The sequence below is a fragment of the Stegodyphus dumicola genome, chromosome 2 (assembly GCF_044657685.1).
Source record: "Stegodyphus dumicola isolate Sdum_Otavi_A_Nest chromosome 2, ASM4465768v1".
Taxonomy (NCBI): domain Eukaryota; kingdom Metazoa; phylum Arthropoda; class Arachnida; order Araneae; family Eresidae; genus Stegodyphus; species Stegodyphus dumicola.
In genome coordinates, this window is record NC_140769.1 from 20,230,200 (window position 1) to 20,249,631 (window position 19,432).

At 35.1% G+C, this 19,432-nt stretch overlaps 1 protein-coding gene across 1 annotated transcript in view; it reads left to right on the forward strand.

The window, feature by feature from the left end:
- The window catches only part of LPCAT (lysophosphatidylcholine acyltransferase), a 100,693-nt gene that overhangs the window by 31,912 nt on the left and 49,349 nt on the right, over positions 1-19,432 (forward strand). The window contains exons 4-5 of the mRNA XM_035374197.2: positions 5,862-6,082; positions 14,251-14,424. Of these exons, the coding sequence (XP_035230088.2) occupies positions 5,862-6,082; positions 14,251-14,424 (395 nt within the window). The remainder of the gene's footprint in view (positions 1-5,861; positions 6,083-14,250; positions 14,425-19,432) is intronic.

Sequence of the window (19,432 nt, forward strand, 5' to 3'; positions counted from 1 at the left end):
ATCTGGATGGACTGGTATATGATGATATGCCCGAACGATATCAATTTTTGAAAAAATTGTCTTTCCGCTAAGCGTATTATTAAAGTCTTGTAAATGCGGGATAGGGTATCTGTCGGGTTCGGTGCACGCGTTTAGTTTTCGGTAGTCTCCTACTGGCCGTATGTCGCCCGAACTTTTAGAAACGACATGAAGAGGTGATGACCATGCTGATTTTGATGGTCTACAAATACCTTGATCTATCATAAATTGAAATTCTTTTTTTACTGCTTCGTATAACTTAGGGCTTAACCTACGCGGTTTACTGTGCACAGGAGGACCGTTTGTTTCGATGTAATGAACCGTACTATGCTTTACTTTACCCGAATCGGATTTTAACTTCAGTACTTCCGGAAAGTCTTTCAAGATTCTGTGATATGGTGAATCACCAGATATTAACTTTACCGAAAAATAATTTTTAGAATCGGAAAGAGAACCAATACGAGTTAATTTCGTAGTATTATCGATAAGCCTACCTCGTTTTAAATCGATTAAAAGATCAAAATGCCTTAAAAAGTCGGCTCCTATTATAGGCACTGGTACATCGGCGATTAAAAACTTCCAAGAAAAGTTTCGTCTAAGTCCTAAATTCACAGTTAACAATTTTGTTCCATACGTAGAAATTCTGGAATTATTCGCGGCAAATAATTGAAGCGAATCAGGATGCATTTTCTTAAACTTAGAAGTCGGTGTCACACATGAAACATCCGAGCCCGAATCAATCAAAAAGTTTAAATTTAGTCTGTTATCGTAAACATGTAAACGACATGAATGCGCGACTGCCGATGAATTTCGATCGACAGCCGCTACTACTAGTTTTCCTGGGCCGTAGTGTTCTGAGAAAAGGAACAAGGTGCTCGACATTTTCGTGCATTATTACCGAATCGCGAATGAAAATAACAATAATTGTTCACACGCTCTCGGGAATGCCCACGCGAAAAACTACGTGCTTTGTTATGTTGATCCCGGGGGAAATTATTCCTCGTTTTTCCGCGGGAGAGTCGCTCGACTTGTTTACTTAGGGCAGAGATTTCACTCCTTAAGGCCTTAAGCTCCTCGAGGGGGGCACCAGAATCGTTAGGGTTTCTGGGGGAACTCGCCGAAGCTGCCTGGACCGCGAACACGCTGTTGTTCGGTGGCGTGCGCATTTCAGCTATCTTATCAGTCATTTTTGCCAAATTGTCTAAGGATTCCGAACTGATTGATAAAATGGCATGCACCTCGGAAGGTAACCTTTGCAGCCATAATGATTTTAAAAATTCGTCAGTTATACAGTTTCCACCTAATTCTCTCATTTTTCTCAATAAGTGAGATGGTTTGTCGTCCCCTAAATGTAATTCAGAAATAAGTCTGCGTATTTGCTCGCTTTCCGAATCTGAGAATTCTACTATTAACCTAGCTTTAAGGGCATCATATTTAGCCGTCGCTGGGGGATTAAATAAAATATCTGATAGTGCGGAAAGAGTTTCAGGGTCTATCGAAGAAACCACGTGGTTGTATTTTGTACTATCGCTACTAACCTTCGATAAAGCAAAGTTACTTTCAACTTGAATAAACCAGAGTTTAACATTTTTTTTCCATAAAGGGGGAATTTTAACTGCCACGTGTGAGATTTGTGGCTCCTGAACCGCCATATTCGATTCCTCGTTGGTTTGGCCTTCCGATCCTGGCATGGTTGCCAATTATAAATATATCGTAAATCGTAAACTTAATGTTTTGCACTATACCTTATCAAAACAGTATCAATTTAGAATAAAATAATGAAGACATTCAATATCTCAATAAAAGTGTGAGCACGAATATTACCCAAAGATCAATTTTAAACAATCAATAATTAAATTAAAACTATAATTTTAGAGCAAAACATATCACAAAAACATAATTAAGACCAATCACAGATAATTAAAAAAATTTGACCACATACCTGTAAATCCTCCTTAAGTGTGATAAACCACGTGTAATCCGTACGATAAAATGAGGAGGAAATAAATAGGGTTGAGCCTTTATCAGTCATAAGGAAGAGCATTGGCATCAAAATAAGGCATATTTTTAGTTTTTAAACAAAGATTGAGACAAATAGTCATTAGGGATCGAAACAGAAGGAGCGAGGGACAGGGTCACCAATGATGTACGTGTGAGTAACACGTGCATACGAAAATATCCCTAACATTAACTAGGAAAGCCGAAATCTTAGTTAAGATAGACATGTTACAATTAATAATCAAATTTAATAAGGAAAAGTAACAGTTGCCGGGTACATTATAACGGCTTAAGAAATTCAGAGCACAGTACAGATGCGAGTACACAAGTTTACATATCTCGGCGAAAACAGAGACGCACACATTTGTTGAAGTAGTTCCACTTGACTGCCGGGGAAAAATCTTCTCTCTCCGTCAGCCTGTAGGTTTGCCAAACGGGTTTACTGTTTCGCCAATTGGCGCTTTTCTGTACAGTTTTTAAGTCCGTATCGCCTGTTTGGCTCTGCCGCTGCAGTCTGAAAGAACTAAGTCTTCAGAAGGTGTTAAGACAAACCTTGTTATAAAATCAGAACTTGAGCATAAACGCATGACTCGTGCTGACAACTCAACTACCATTTGTGATGATGCCATTTCAAGTAATAGGTAAAGTCAGATTTAAAATTAAGTCCAGAGGGCAAAGACTACCCAATTAATTTAACGCGAATTGGCTCAAACATCTCACCGATGTAAAAATTTAAATGTCAGCAATTATAATGCAGAGCCAAAGAATGCAATCTTATCTGAGTTGCAGACACCTAGTAACATGGCTTGGACAGACAGAAACACGCTTAAAAACCTCAGCTTAATTTACTTTTAACATAATTTGCATTGTGAGAAATTATAAAGAATTGATTAGAGAAAATAATAATAACCCTGGAACATGTTTGAATTTCAGATGGTTATCCTTAAAAGCTTAGTCTTTCTAATTTGTCCATAAAAACATAATCAAAACGCTTTGGACATTGAATGATTTTAAATTTTATGCATCGTAATTTAATGTAGGCATAAATGAAGGCTAGATAACCCTTGGTGCTAGGAGATATGAACATCAAGGCGCCAGTTGGAAGATGGACATCTTAGATTCTGCTAAATCCATATTTTGAAATGGGAAAGAGAACACGTGATTCATGAATTTCAGTTAAATTTTCTCAGAAACACAAAACACTAATGTATCTTTTTTATACCTTTATTCGTTTAAAGGTAAAAACACCTGCAAAAGTAATTAAAGTGGACTGTTACTGGTGTGTAATTCCTTTCATTGTTAGGCGGATCCGGTATGATATTGACTTTTCAAGAACGAGTCAAGATCATCCTTATGGACGATGAAGTAAACTGCCTTATTTTTGTCTATAGCCTTTCCTGTAATAAAGCTAATACTACTTACATGATCGTGACTGAGTCATTAAAAACGCAACTAAAACAGGATGAATGTTTGATAAGCAGAGCAATAGACGTCAGAGAGCTTCGCAGAAGAATGCAACAGTCGCTGCAATCGTAGCTGTTTTAGAAAGAATCTCCAAAGGCCCGTTATTAAAGATACGGGTATGGGTCAAAATTTGATTTTACAGATATAAGTACACAGAACAAATGATATTCGCATGCGGATCATCTTAAAAGTTAAAACAAATGTGGACTTTGATGAACGGTTACAATACGAAGTATGGGTTCAGCAGAAATGTACGTGAATCTTATGTTTTCACAGAGAATGTGTTTAGTAGCGTGGATTCTCTGTTGTGAACGTGAATGTTTGAAATAAAGTTATGAATATTACAAATTGTACAGCGTATCACATTTGTTTTCGGACACTTATGTCTTCCAGTTTTGTTTGCAAATATCAGTTACTAAATACTAGCAAAATAACTTTTGTTTTTATTCCCAACAATTAATCACTTTTTCTAAAACTTGCTTGTTTTGTAAAAAGTTATTTAAAACAATTTTGGTTAAAAAAAATAATTCAAAAAGTTCTGAAAAGTAACTCAAATGAGAATTCGGATATTTTGAACAAATAGTTTACCTTTAATAAAAACACGAAAATAAAGGGATATTCAATATTTTTTAGCTAAAATTGTACTTTTCATGAGATCTGTCATGAATTCAACTAATTGTTTTCGTATGTTTTTTTGGTACTATTCCTCCGTAGGAATTGCTTTTAGTACAGCTTTCGAAGAAATGCCATGTTTCGCTATTCTTTCTTCATCTCATTCTATATATTGTCGATAAGATTTAAGTCCGGAGAACATAGAGTAGTTTTGACAACTTCAGGGCAATCATATGATAACCATTAGCAGACATTTAAGGCTGTATGTTTAAGAACCTTGTTGCATGCGTTTTACATTGCCACTTTTGTTGCAGATGCTGTCAAGTTTTTCAGCATCTGCAATAAAACTGGTTGTAGATGCTGAAACCAGTTTTGTTGTCATCTCTTAACTAAATGTTGAGGAACCTACTGAACTACTAAGCGAATAATCGCTCAAGTCCAAGAACAGAAATGTAAACTCAAGAAGGGTTAATTACCCTTTACTGTTCAAAATAAAGATTCACAGCTGGCTTCTTTCTCAGGACGCACAACAAAGCTTCCACTTGGGTTTAAATTCAAAAATGTAAGAAATAAGAACTGGTAACTAAAGCGATTTAGCCGAAGCTAACACAAATTCTTAACTAGTTGGCCCGTAATATTAGATTAGCTATCGAAGCTATCAAGGGCACGTAATACGGCCCGAGCGTAGTAATAGTTATTAGAGAGACGTAGCCGAAAGGCAAACGTGCGCTATTCAGGAATCTTAATTCTCTCTCTCTCGAAGTCAGTGGAACTTTGCATTAAATACTACTCTACTTCTCATTTGCATTTAACGCGATTCTAAAAACTCTTTGTGGTAAGGACCTGTGATCTGAAGCTCGAAGAGATAGGAAAGTGTCATAAACTTAACTAAAAATAACTGTTATAAAATTAGGATATACGTTACACAGCAGTTCGTCTATCGGACCTAGATGAATTATGACTCGACTGAAAGTATAACATTGTATTTGATATGATAAATCTTTGCTTGCCATAGATTTTGCGAACGTTAGGCGTATTTTCTCCGTTTTCTTATCGATGAAGAATTTTCTTCCTCTTGATCGCATATTGTATCCATATATTGTATTGTAATGATTTCTTTAACAGTTGAAGAATTAATTTTTATTTGAAACTCTTTTTCTAAATCCGCTTAAGTTTCGCAGTATTAATATTCGAGGGCTTTTTGGATATTCTAAATATTTTTACCATTTCTAAAATGATGAATAGTGAGATTCTTAATAGAATTTGTTAGTCAGGAATCTTTCATGATGTGCTTATCATACCTCAGAAAAGGTTAACTTTTCTGTTACCATTCCCAATATTTAATTTAGATTCTTGAATTTTTTTAAAAATAAAAGTATGTTTCATGTAATGATATTACAGTTTCAAACCCTTATTCAAATATTCAACTGGTAAATCGGGAAAGTTTTAATACTTAGATTGACTTACGTCATTTGATAAGTCCCTTCTTAGTTTTTAATCGCTATAACTATTAATGTAATGTGATGTTGAATTAATATGATGTTTCAGTTACAAGTCATATGTTGCTAAAACTGCGTCATAATTTGAAACACGAAGAGGAAAACATTTTCAGATATTATGCCCAAGGTCTTATTATCTCATAATGTGCAGAATTCAAATCGTTTCTGATATGTGATTTTTGTACCCTAACTTCAAACCCATAAGTACTACATATTAATGTCAACTCTTGTAATAGTCACAGTTAATAATTTATTATCGTATTCATTCAGGAAATGGGCCAAGCCTCTGATAGTGAGCTTTGCTCGTTTGATGTTCGTTGTTGGTGGATGGGTATGGATTCCCCACAAAGGACGCAGAGCTTCAGCACGCGAGGCTCCTATTCTTCTGGTCATGCCTCATTCCTCTTTCCTCGATACAGCCGTGGTTATTGCTCTTGGCTGTCCTGGTATGGTTGTCAAGGATTCAACAACAAAAGCTCCTTTTTTTGGCGGTAAGAGAAATACATTTACATCATATAGATTAATATTAAATACCTCTCTCTCAATTATAGGTTTAGACATAAGTTTGAAATTCACGATGGTTCAGAAAAATTACTTTAAGACTTAAAATTATACAAATTAAAAACTATTCTCTAACTTACACTTCCAGTAACTTAAGTTACATTGTAATACATTGCTGGTTATCAGAAATGTAAAAGAGTATTGTGGGAAGATTTTATAGGACCTTTTATTTACTATATAAAGCATAAATTTATTCGCATAATGTCGGTGAGCGAGATTTAATATTCTTCCTTCGTTTTTCAAAATCTGTTCATTGTTCTTCACGCATATTATTCTTTATTAAGTAATCAAATTCAGTTCTCCATTTTACATTTTGTGTTCTAGATTCTAGAGGTTGCTGAAGGCTCCTTAGTTTTCATATATCGTACAGAAACTATTGAAATAGACCAGTACTTTTATCTGCCTAAACAATGCTTGAGAAAATTCCCATTTGTTATTAACCGTCCATTTAGATTAAAAAGATTTAAATTCTTGATTTCTTACAAATAAATAAAGTAAATTACAAATCAATAAAGTAAATTACAAATCAATAAAGTAAATTCTTACTTTTATATAGTAGTTCTTGTTTTCTTGACTATAAATATTCTGTTTTTGTTTTATTATTACAGTGTTAAAATATGAAACTCTGAAACGTTTTGCTGGAGTAATATTCGTATATTTTCACATAAAATGCCATTGCATATATATATATATACAAAAATTAATGTAAAATTCAGAGACGAAATCAGTTCGTGAGATTTTAAACCTTCCCTAAGATTTGGATGGGTAGCCAGCGCTTGCAAAGTTAACTACCACGATGGACTGTGTCTTAGATGAACGTTTTTCAATCTTTTATTACCCGCGTACCCCAATTTTTAGCCACCTATTGAAATAATACAGAGGCAGTTTAAATTTTACCAGTTATGCAAAAATTACGATCATTGGTAATTACATGCATTTAACTCAATTTTTAAAAATACATAAGCACATTTAATCGGAACTTTAAGGCCGGAGTCATTGAGTAATTTAAAATCCATATCAGAAAATGAAACATATGTTCACAAGTTCAAACTTAGCTAAAAAAAGCTGCTCCTTTATTTTTTCTTTTTTTAAAATAAGTACAGGACGAGAAAGCCCGCTCAACTAATAAAGTGCCTGTGAACGGTAGCGGAATAGTGATCGCTTTTGTTGAATAGTTCAGTATAATCTTTTTCAGTCACTCTACAGTGAGATGAGGGACTTTTTTTCAAATTCTACGTTAAGCGAAGAATCCGTTTTCAGTTCAGTCAACTTAACTTATTCTCGGACTGAAAAATATGTACACTCGAAATATTTTCCACTAAAATGGAATGCAATCCAGTGGTAATCTAGTCCATGTTAGGGAAAATGTTTCTTCAGTCCATTAAAAAATTTTGCAATTTGTTTCTTATCTTAAATACATGAACATCCGTTTCAGGAGAAAAAAATCAGCCAGTTTTTCAAAACCTTAGGTTGGTTCTTTTCAATACATAACTTCCAAAATTCTATTTTTGTTACGAAAGACTATTTTTGTCAGTAACTTGGAATATAATTACTGCACTGTTCTGAAGGAAAAAAAATTAGCCGGTTCCGAAAAGATATCGGATATGTAAACAAAGCTTTGAGGCCATTCATGATAACTAAATTAAATGAAAGTCCAGAAGAGTAGGTATCAAAGAATATTTTGACTTTATGTCTAAGCTCAAAAAAAGAAAGTACACAAAAATTTTACCCCAACAAGCCATCGAACCTCAGTATGAAGGTTTTATGAACACTGGCCATTTCTTGACACAGTGATGAGAATATCCTTGAATTCGTGTGGTGGTATTTCATAAAATTGACCACTTTTACAAAATCATCCAGAATACCAGTAGGAAGAGACTTCGATGCTAGATCTTGTTGATGGATGCAACAATGTGTTCACTTTACCAAGGGGGCTACTGACACATCCGAGAAGACCTGAGTAACAACCTGACATAGGCTTGCCACCATCAATACTGAACCACAGCACTCTGACCACTTTATTCCCTTTTAGTAAAGTAGGAAAAATCTCACGAGGTGCTCTCCCTCAAAATTAGAGTTGAAGTAAGTAGAAGTCCAACCTCTTTGAAGCTCTGGCAACCATTTTTCCATGAAATGGATGGACAAGACAGACATAACAACAGGAATCAGTGGCCGGAAAAATACCTGCACCTCTCGCACGTTCAGTAAAAAAATGGCAAAGCAAAAGTTTTTCTATAAATTCATTTCCTTTGAAGTACACTGGTGACGTAAATTAAGAGAATTTGCATATTTTATCGAATTGCATGAAAAGAATTGAACTGAAGGAAAAACCACTGCTTCTAGATAAAAATGCAAATCTTGTACGGCAAAAATATAAGCTTACACGTGTGTGTAGGCGAAGCCAGCAGAAAAATAGGCTTCATAAGCGCGTGGAGGGTAAGACGAGTTGCGTTCGCTAGCACACCTTAGCAAATTTCTTGATGTTATCTTGTAGCAACCGGTTAAATTCTCATCGGAACAGTAAAAATAAGTAACCATCAACGTTTAGATGATGGAATGAGGTGGCGAATTTTGGGGAGGCTAGAGGCAGACTGATCGCAAGTCCAGATATGCGGAGAGTTTAATTTAATGTCCAGCATCGTGTGTAACCTATGGAAACAGTTCCGGGATACTGGATCCATCGAGAGAAAGCCTGGGCATGGTCGTCCAAGAGCCACGACGGCCAAAGAAAATCGTTATTTGTCCATTTTAGCGAGGTGTAACAGAGGGGCTACAGCTTTTCAGCTCTCTCGGAACCTGTATGCAGCCACAGGAAGCCGTGTAACAAGGGTGATTGTTTCCAAAAGACTGAATGAGAGAGGGCTGTTTGCTAGAAAACCGGCTGCTTGCGTTTCGCTCACGTCTACGGACAGGAAAGTCCAATTAGAATGGAGCAGACAGCATAGTGATTGGAGTAGGGAGCAATGCGTGACCGTTCTGTTCACCGATGAGTTTCGTTTTAGCCTAAACACCGATTCTCGCCGTACTTTCATATGGAGAGAGCCAGGGACCCGCTACCTACCCTCGAATGTCCGCAAAATCAACAATTATGGAGGTGGCTGTGTAATGGTCTGGGAAGGCATCATGTTGGACGGCCGCACACCTCTCCACGTCTTTGACAGAGACTCTGTGACTGGTGTGAGGTATAGGGATGAGGTCTTGGAACCCTATGTTCACCTTTCCCTTAGTGCAGTGGGCCCCGAGTTTATCTTACAGGACGATAACGCGAGGCTTCATAGAGCTCTTCTGATCAACGAATTTCTCGAGAGTGAGGATATTCGCCGGATGGATTGGTGAGCCAGGTCTCCAGACCTCAACCCTATACAACAAGTCTGAAGCGCTTTGGGGAGGGCAATTGCAACTCGCAACCCCCTCCGAGAACCATCCAGGAACTGAAAACAGCGCTGCTGAATGTTTGGGGCCAATTGCCACAGACACTGATAAACTGCCTCATTTCCAGTATGACATCACGCTGCATGGTCTGTATGGCTGTAATAGGGGACCATACCCCTATTAACCCATTTCTTTTGTGTCTTCTGGAACCACTGTCTCAGATCTTCAGACTCCCATAAGTGTTACACACTAACATGTGTGTCTATTATAACTGTTGAATGTTTATTTTGTTTGTATTATATCAACCTATGTTCACACCAAATTTTATTAAAATCTGTCCAGTAGTTGTGGAGATCATATTTCCAATATGAAAATTCTCTTAATTTATTTCACCAGTGTACTTTGCAATTACTATCAAAACAGAAAATTATGATTCATCAGTACTCTCATCAACTTGAATGGAAAAATATTTAGTCACTAATTTCGTTTATCGCAGTCTACACAATATTATTAGAAATTTCTTTGATTTTACGAAAGGCTGTGTCATTGGAGAAAGGGACAGTATTAATTTTATGAACATACTCATTCCTCAACATACAAGAACTTCTGACAAAATCAAATTTTCACCAGTCTTGTGATTTTTTACCTGTTTGGGCGATAAAGTAACTGATGCGATAGGAGGCTTCAACAGAATCTTCATTAGTACAATTAGAAGACAAATGCTTAACTATATTGCACTTATTTTTATTTTCTAGAAAACGTTTAAAAAAAGCAGATTTTTATATTATTAGATGCTTCATACTACCATTAGCCAGTAGTTATTCGCAAATAACATATTCAAGTCCAAGGACATTCTCAATAATTAGGAATGAAAATCGATGTAATAAATATATATTTTCTCATTTTTCGCGGCTGCAAAACTGGAGCTGGAAGCTTCATTTCGCTAATATGCGTCAACTTCTCCTTAGGTTGCTCCAAGCAAGAATTGGTAGTTGAAAATTGAAAGAGATCATTTACTAATTCAGTAATTTTTCTTTTTTAATGATGCCAAATTTTAACCATTGATCCATGCAGAAAGAAACTACATTTCACATTAATTATAACACTATGGTACTGTTTACTTTGAAAGCAAGCTAGAAACTGATTAAAAACAATATTATGGTGATAAAAATAGAGAGATAGACAAAGCATTGCTGTCAATCTTATTGAGATGTACTACATCACTTTGAATTATTGGGCTGCAGCTCTGTGACCTGTAGAGACATTAGGTAATTTTTGAAAGCAGGCAAGATGAAAAGTGAGCAAACGCCTTAGCCGGGAATCGAACCACGGACCGATGGAATACCGGCCCAGCGTGTAGAACCACTACACCACGAAGGTACGCTAGGAAGGCTAGGGAAATACCTTATAGACCTACAGTACAACCACTATTGGGGTTTCTGGAACAGTAGCAATATAACCATAGCAGGTTGCTTATTTGTAATAACAGCAAGCAATTTAACCGGGCAAACTGAAATTAGTTGCAACAAGAAATCCAAACACCATTTCCAAGCGTCACTCTAATATCAGGTATAATTCCTATGCGGCGCTCCGCCACAAAAATTATTTGATGGTAACATTTTAGAGTATGCTGTATGTTATTATAATTTCTAAATATTCTGAGTTTGCATATTGATAATACAAAATTATTTCTACTTCTGTTAGCGTTGAAGCCATTTATAGATAGTTAATGAGATCAGTCTTAATCGGAAGTCAGTTATTCGTTTTCATTGATAATATAAAACTATGAACCACATCCATTCTGAAATTTTATAGTTAGTTTTATAGTTTAAGTTTTTAGTTATTTTATAGTTAGTTTTTATAGTTTAAGTTTCAATTATTGTTCAAATACTATATTTATAGTGCGGTTGGCAACACCGAGAAAAAGAAATGAACAAATTACAACCGACCCGAACACTATTACTGAGATTGTCTCAGATTCTTTGCAGCAATGAAATTTTATTACAGAATACAATGTACAATATATCCGTAAACTGAATTTAAAGCATCTATATCTTTCTGAATTAAAATTATTTCGGATTCAGTTTAACTATTTTGATTTTTCATAATGATACAGAGTTCCTCACTGGGTAACTCTAAGTTACTGTTGAAAATGAAGAATCTTAAGAATTAGTAAGCGAATAACCGCTTGAGTTCGTGTGACAGGAAACGACAAGATGGAAGAGTAAAATAACCCTTTATTATTCAAAATAAGATTTGACAGAACTCTGTCTTGGAGTTGTACAATAAAGCCGACACTTGGACTTTAATTTAAGAGACTAAGAATTAAACTAAACTAATCTAAACTAAAGAGGTATAGCCGAAGCTATCAAAATTCTAACAGAGTTGGCCCCTTAACATTAATAGACTGCGAAGCTATCAAGGGCCTAAAGTACGGCCGATCAAAGAATTGCATTTCTGTTCGCAGCAAGTAATAACGCCCCTTTTGGACGAGTCGCCAGGGTTGCGTTTGAGACGGTCGAACTATACTTATCATCGTATTATTACTTAATTAATCATACTGTTACGTCGTATTATTATTTAATTAACAATGTACTGCTATGTGACGACTATTTTTAAATTTCACTAATAGTTAAGTTTGATTTAAAGACTGTTTTTCCTTTTCTTTGGTTCCTATTCGCTCGAACCAGATTAATATAGTATTTTTCTTTTAGAACTGTTTTCTCTGTTACTAATGAAGAATCTTTATGTGTGTATATGTAACATTTGTTCTTTGCACTGTCGAAAAATGGGGGCAAGTATAGCTACCAAATTTTGAATACACTTAGTCTTCCTTCCGAACATGTGCACCTCGAAGCTCTAATTTTGAATTTCGAAGTTTTTTTTAAAATTTGTTTGTTATATATTTTTGCGTTCTTAAATAATTTCGTAAATAGCTTACGAAAAAGTAGCCTAAAAAGGCGGACGCGTACAGCCAGAATACCTGGTATCTAACATAAATGATGCATTTAATGTATTAATTCTGAAATTTAGTTGTATCATAAAATACTGAAGCTCATGTTTTTTGAGCTGGCTGTAATCACGATTTCACTCACCCTAAGAATCATCTAATCTACGAGGGCCATCCAGGAAGTAGATTACGTTTCCGTCTGTGTCCGCTAGGGGCGGGGCTAGCGCGGCCATCTTGGGGTCAGAGCGTTGCGCAGCTCAGTCTGCATCTAGCCGTGCTAGTGAGAGGTTCGTGCTGTGCTCCGTTCAGATACTGTGACGGTTTGAAATGTCTGCGTTAATTGAAAATCCCGCGAGCTGCGAGGTGCGCTCAGTAATAAGGTTTCTGACTGCAAAAAACTGTAAACCGATAGAAATCTATCGGCAGCTTCGTGAAGTGTATGGGGACAACATTATCACTGAAGGTGGAGTGCGTCAGTGGGTCATAAGATTTCAAAATGGCCGAACCAATGTTCACGACGAAGATCGAAGTGGGAGACCCAGCATAGTGACCGCCGAACTTCTCGAAAAAGTCGATGCTAAAGTCCGTGAAAATCGAAATTTCACAATAACGGAACTTTCTTTGAGTTTTCCACAAATTTCGCGAAGTTTGTTGCACGAAATCATCAGCGAAAAGCTTGGTTACCACAAGTTTTGTGCAAGATGGATTCCAAAAATCTTGACAGAGGACCACAAAAATCAGCGAATGGCTGCAGCGTTGAACTTTTTGGACGCTTACCATAAGGATGGTGACTCTTTACTCGATCGCATCGTTACTGGTGACGAAACATGGGTGAAACATGTGAACTGTGAAACGAAATTGCAATCAATGCAGTGGGGGCACACAAGTTCTCCCCAAAAACCCAAGGAATGCATGCAAACAATGTCGGCAAGGAAGATGATGGCGACTGTTTTTTGGGACAGAAAAGGTGTAATTTTGGTGGACTTCCTGGAAAGAGGCACTACAATAAACTCTCAAAGGTATTGCCAAACTCTCCAAAAACTCAGAAGAGCAATTCAAAACAAGCGCAGAGGAATGTTGAGCTCTAAGATCTTGTTGATTCACGACAACGCCCGGCCCCACACGGCAAATGTCACTCGTAAAGTTCTTGAATCTTTTAAGTGGGAGTTGTTTCCTCATCCGCCGTACAGTCCCGACCTGGCACCGAGCGACTTCCACCTATTCCCAGCAATAGCTATGCAGCGTTTTGATGACGACGCACAGCTGCAAGAAGAGGTAACGAAGTGGTTGAAGGCGCAGGCGGCCGAATTTTTCGACGAAGGAATTTCCAAGCTCGTACATCGCTACGATAAATGCCTTAATTTGTATGGTGACTATGTAGAAAAGTAGTATTTGAGTGTGGCTTTCATCTGTATATAATAAAATTTGTTTCCTATACTTTGTTTATTTTTTTATTCCAAAACGTAATCTACTTTCTGGATAGCCCTCGTACTAATGTATCAGAAGAGGGTTCGGCGGATTCCGACTGAATTGAAGTCTTAATATCAAAATGGACATTTTAAATTTGCAGGCGAAAATTTTCTCCAGAACTCCAAGCTTACCAATAGGTATTAGAATTAAAAAGTAATAATATTCACTTCACTATTAAAATAAATTCATTTGGATGTGAGGATTTCTGAATAGGATCAAAGAATTGCATTTCTGTTTATTGCCTATGCATACAACAGTAATGTTTTTGAAATGCTACAGGAAACGAATATTTGATTATTATTTCAGACATGATAAAATGTTCCCAGCCCTTTTATGTACGAAGTGAAGATCCAGACGCTCGACGAAGGATAGGAGAGGATATTCGACAGCGTGTTCATTCCAGAAAAGATTTTGAGCAAGTTCTCATTTTTCCTGAAGGTGGATGTGGAAATAGGAAGGCATTACTACAATTTAAGTTGGGTAAGTTGCAATTACGCGAGAAAAAAAATAGTTTGTAAGCATTATTTCCATCGGCATTACTGAAAAAGTACAAAAATTAAGATACAAAAATGATGAAAGAGAGAACAAAAATTAATGGTCATTTCATTTTTAAAAGAAGTTTAATAGAGGTATTTGAAATGAATTATGTTTAATTTTGCTTGTTAAAATGCAAACACTGTAATAGAATTTAATGCTAAATATCAAATTAACAGTACTGTTATTAGAATTAAATTCAAATTTCTGTTCGTATTATTATAGTTCGACCGCCTCATCGGCGACGAGCGCAAACACGCATGTGCCACTCGGACCGAATTTTTCTCAAAATAGGGCAGAAGGGATGGGGACTTTCTTTCCCTCCAGCATATCTCTTTCCGGAGAAGAGAAGACTTTCACGTGACCTTTCAACGTCGCAGCAAGTAATAACGCCCCTTTTGGGCGAGTCGCCAGGGTTGCGTTTGAGACGGTCGAACTATACTTATCATCGTATTATTACTTAATTAATCATACTGTTACGTCGTATTATTATTTAATTAACAATGTACTGCTATGTGACGACTATTTTTAAATTTCACTAATAGTTAAGTTTGATTTAAAGACTGTTTTTCCTTTTCTTTGGTTCCTATTCGCTCAAACCAGATTAATATAGTATTTTTCTTTTAGAACTGTTTTCTCTGTTACTAATGAAGAATCTTTATGTGTGTATATGTAACATTTGTTCTTTGCACTGTCGAAAAATGGCGGCAAGTATAGCTACCAAATTTTGAATACACTTAGTCTTCCTTCCGAACATGTGCACCTCGAAGCTCTAATTTTGAATTTCGAAGTTTTTTGTAAAATTTATTTGTTATATATTTTTGCGTTCTTAAATTTTGATTACAAACTCGGCTTTGCCATTAAGATTGATTGAAACTGAACGCATGGGACTGTGGGCTTATTACTGATTAAATATTTGCCCTTTCTCCTGGACAGCCCTAAGGCGCTGATATTTTTTTCAATCATGCTAATCAGCGTCTCCAGCCTTCGACCTCATCTGTCATGAGGGTCTTATCTTCAAACTGATCTGTAATAATTTTTCCAGAGAGATGACCCAGCTTATTTACTCATTTATTAAAAATAGGAAATTCTATGTTACATTTGGCAAAGAAACCTCTGACAACAGAAAAATTAGAGCTAGCGTAGCTCAGGGATAAATTTTAGGACCAATTCTTTATCTATTTTACGTGTCTGACTTCCCAAATATCCAAAATGATGTGAATAATTTCTTAGAACGCTATGCCGACGATACGGCTATCGCCGTTAAGTCCCTAAACTCGAATATGCCATTAATAAACACCAAGAAATCATCCCTCACATTGAGCACTGGTGTGTTAAATGGAGAATTGCTATCAACCCAGATAAATCACAATTACTAATTATTAGCAGAAACAGACGATCAAGACAGCCCATCCTCTCTAAATTAAAGATCTTTGACACTGAAGTACCTATAGTCAGCAAGGTTAAATATCTCGGCGTTACTATTAATCATAGACTCACCTGGACTGACCACGTTAACATCAGCAGAAATAGAGTATACGGAAACAGGAAGCAACTAATGCCTCTCATAGGAAAATACTCCAATCGAGACCTGAAAAGAAAATGTCATATTTATACGGCCATTATTCGGCCAATACTATGTTATGCCTCTCCTGCCTGTGCCACTATTAATGATAAAGACCTAAAAAAACTTCAAATTATCCAGAACAAATTCCTTAGACTCATAAAGAATCCTCATTTTTTCGCCTCAAATGCTATGTTGCATAAAAATCTTAAAATCGGCTATATTAAGGAGTTCATCCACAAGAGTAATGAAAAATTCTTTCAAAAAGCTATTGACTGCACTTACATGACCAACTTCCAGGTATTTAATTACTACATCCTTCAAGAAGACAGAGATTTGAAACCCTGGGCAGCCCACCTCTGTGGCACACTTTTCCGACGTAATTCCTTAATATATATAATGTATTATAGTTTTGATCTTATTTTATTTGTATTTTTATGTATTTATTCCAGATATTGTACTTCTTATTTAAACCAGATCTATTTTTTACTTATTCATTTTTACTGCATTTTGTATGTTATATATTTTGATTGTATTTTAGCATTTGTGTTTTTATGTATACTTATCACCTTACAAATCAGGATCTATTCTTCATGAACTTAATTATTGCTCACGATCAGTCTCGTCTTCTGTAGCTTAATTGTCTGGTCATTCACCTATGTGACGCATGGTTACCTCCTCTTCCTCCTTGACCTCAGTGTCTTCAGTCTCACCAGTCAACGACCTCCAACTTTCAGGTGCCTTCATGGCAAACTAATCAGGAGCCGGTAAAGTCACATTTTCTCGTGACACACCGGTAGTACTTGTGGCGTAATCTGAGGAACGCTTGCTCAGTAACTTGAACACGTTTCTTGAAAAATAATGAAGATCCACTTGGAAATGAATTGCACGGAGTACCAGTCTGTAGCAATCATATCGCAATATAAGATGAAAAAATATATACAATAACATTAGATGTATTAAACATATAAGAAAATTTGATTAACACATATTAAACAAATTAAATTAAACACATAAGAAATGAATATAAACACACTTGTTAGTTTAATTGATAATAAATGTAGTTCAAAATTTACAATTCAGAACCTTGAGTTCGCGAGCACAATTCAAAAACTCAAATAAAACTAGCATTTTAAAATAATAAAATATTTGCAAAAACAAATTTACAAGTCTGAAAGAGTTTCGGTGAGGGCAAAGTGTAAGATATTATATAATATAATATATTTCACAGCTGAATTTCTGATTAAATTTGAAATATAATAATATATATTTCAAATTTAATAATTCATATATTTCAAATTTAATCAGAAAATTCAGCTGTTTAAAAGAAATATATTGCCACTTGGCAAAGCGTTATATATTTGTCTTTCAAATTTAAATTAACAAAGATTTTATTGGAAACGGTATAGTTAAACACTGAAAAAGACACATGTGAAAATGCACAAAAACCTCATGAAATATCTGACAGCAATTTAAAAGTTCCTGAGTTAGAAAGCAAATTGCAAGAATGTCGATAACAAATCCAGAAACTCCCAGGTATTGAATATACAAAAGGAGAATAAATACGGAGATTAGAAGCACTTCGTGAACAACTGATACAGAAAAGGCAATTACTTCTAAAATACAAATGTATGTGTCATTTTGATATTCAAAAGTATAAACTTTATAAGAATTCGCAATTTTGAGTGTGATATCAATTTCTGAATAAAGAATATCAATTTCTGAAAGAGAAACTTAAAAATATCTATTAGAATTTTTGGAAAGTTTGTGGCAACTTTTAAATTACACTTTTATTTCACGACTTCATGAACTAAATATTTTAATTTATTTTATTTATTTATTTTGAAAAAATAAAGAATTAGAACTGGTTTCACAAGTCTGTTTGTTGTTTGCTTGCATTCAGTTTTTAAAGCATTGGAGTATATACGAGTTTTATTTAAAAGAAACGCAATAATTTAAAAGAAATGTGTTGCAAAGCCTGTAAATTATTCTGTATCTTCCTGGCGACAGTGTCTTACCATTTGGTATTTGATTTTCTTTCAGATTTAATCTATCTGCTATTAATTAACAAACTAAATGATTTAAAAGAAATAAATGCAGCTCTTCATCTGCATTATTATTAATCGCAAATTATTATTAATCTGCCCTTAAAATCATATTAGCTGAATCATTAGACGTATACTTCTTTTCTTAAAATAACTATTTTAGGCCTTTTTCTGTGCAAGTTGCTAATCCTAAAAAAAAGGAAAGTTGTCTTGATTTTGTTACCTTATCGATGATAAGTTAATCAATAATTTTCATATTGTGCATTTTAACTTTAGTTGTGCGAAGATTGACTAAATCAAGTGTTATTTAGATTTTGGTCTATCGGTCTGTAACAGCTGAGAAGTAATTTGCAGGTGATAACTTGCGAACACCAAGCAGATAACTCTGAATGAAACAGTTAAGCAGACAGACTTACAGAATTAAAATAACTCCTGCATTTCTATACACACTATCAAGAAAATCTCAGATTATTCCTTCTTATGGATTTCTTACACGTAATCCGCAATTCACTGACTTTCTGAATGATTAACGATAATAAAAAAATAGTGCTGCAGATCAGATGACATGAATCTATTCCCCTCCTAAAAAATTAAATTAAAGAGAAAAGTTGTTTATAAGCTTTAAAACCTTCTAAAACAAAAACTTTAGTTCTTTACTTTTTACTTCTAATAGGGAAAATTTTTATCTTTTATGACCAGGGCCATCCTTTTCTTGACCATCCTTCCAGTAAATCGTACTCAACATGAATACCTACAAAACGCAGTATTTATTTTCTAACTATTGCTTACTAATTGAAAAGTGAAATTGAAATTCTGATAACATCAACTGTCGTCTTGTGTCTTTATTTGGAAAAGAATAGACACAGCATGTATTATGACACACAGTATGTATTAGTAATGTAGTACAAATAGGGCGCAGCCCCATCCACCTAATCGACAAGATTTTATGACAAACAAGGGCTGCGCCAAGTAAAAACCAAAACAAATATATATATATATATATATATATATATAAAATACATATAAAATACATAATTATACATGAAATTACATATTACATGAAATACATATAAAATACATAATTATAAAAACGCATAAAATACACCACATAACGCACTGAATAAAATTATGTTAAAATTCCATATAAACACCAATATCTCAATTTAAATTATTGTAACACAAAATTTAAAAACAAACTTTTATCAAATAAAAACACCAACATCAGAGCGATTATTATTTAGAAAACACATAAGTTCCCTTGCAAATTTAAATTCTTTTTCAGCACCTGTAAAAATCTTAATAAAATTATATTTTTTTCCTATGTCATAAGTAAGTGTACATTCTT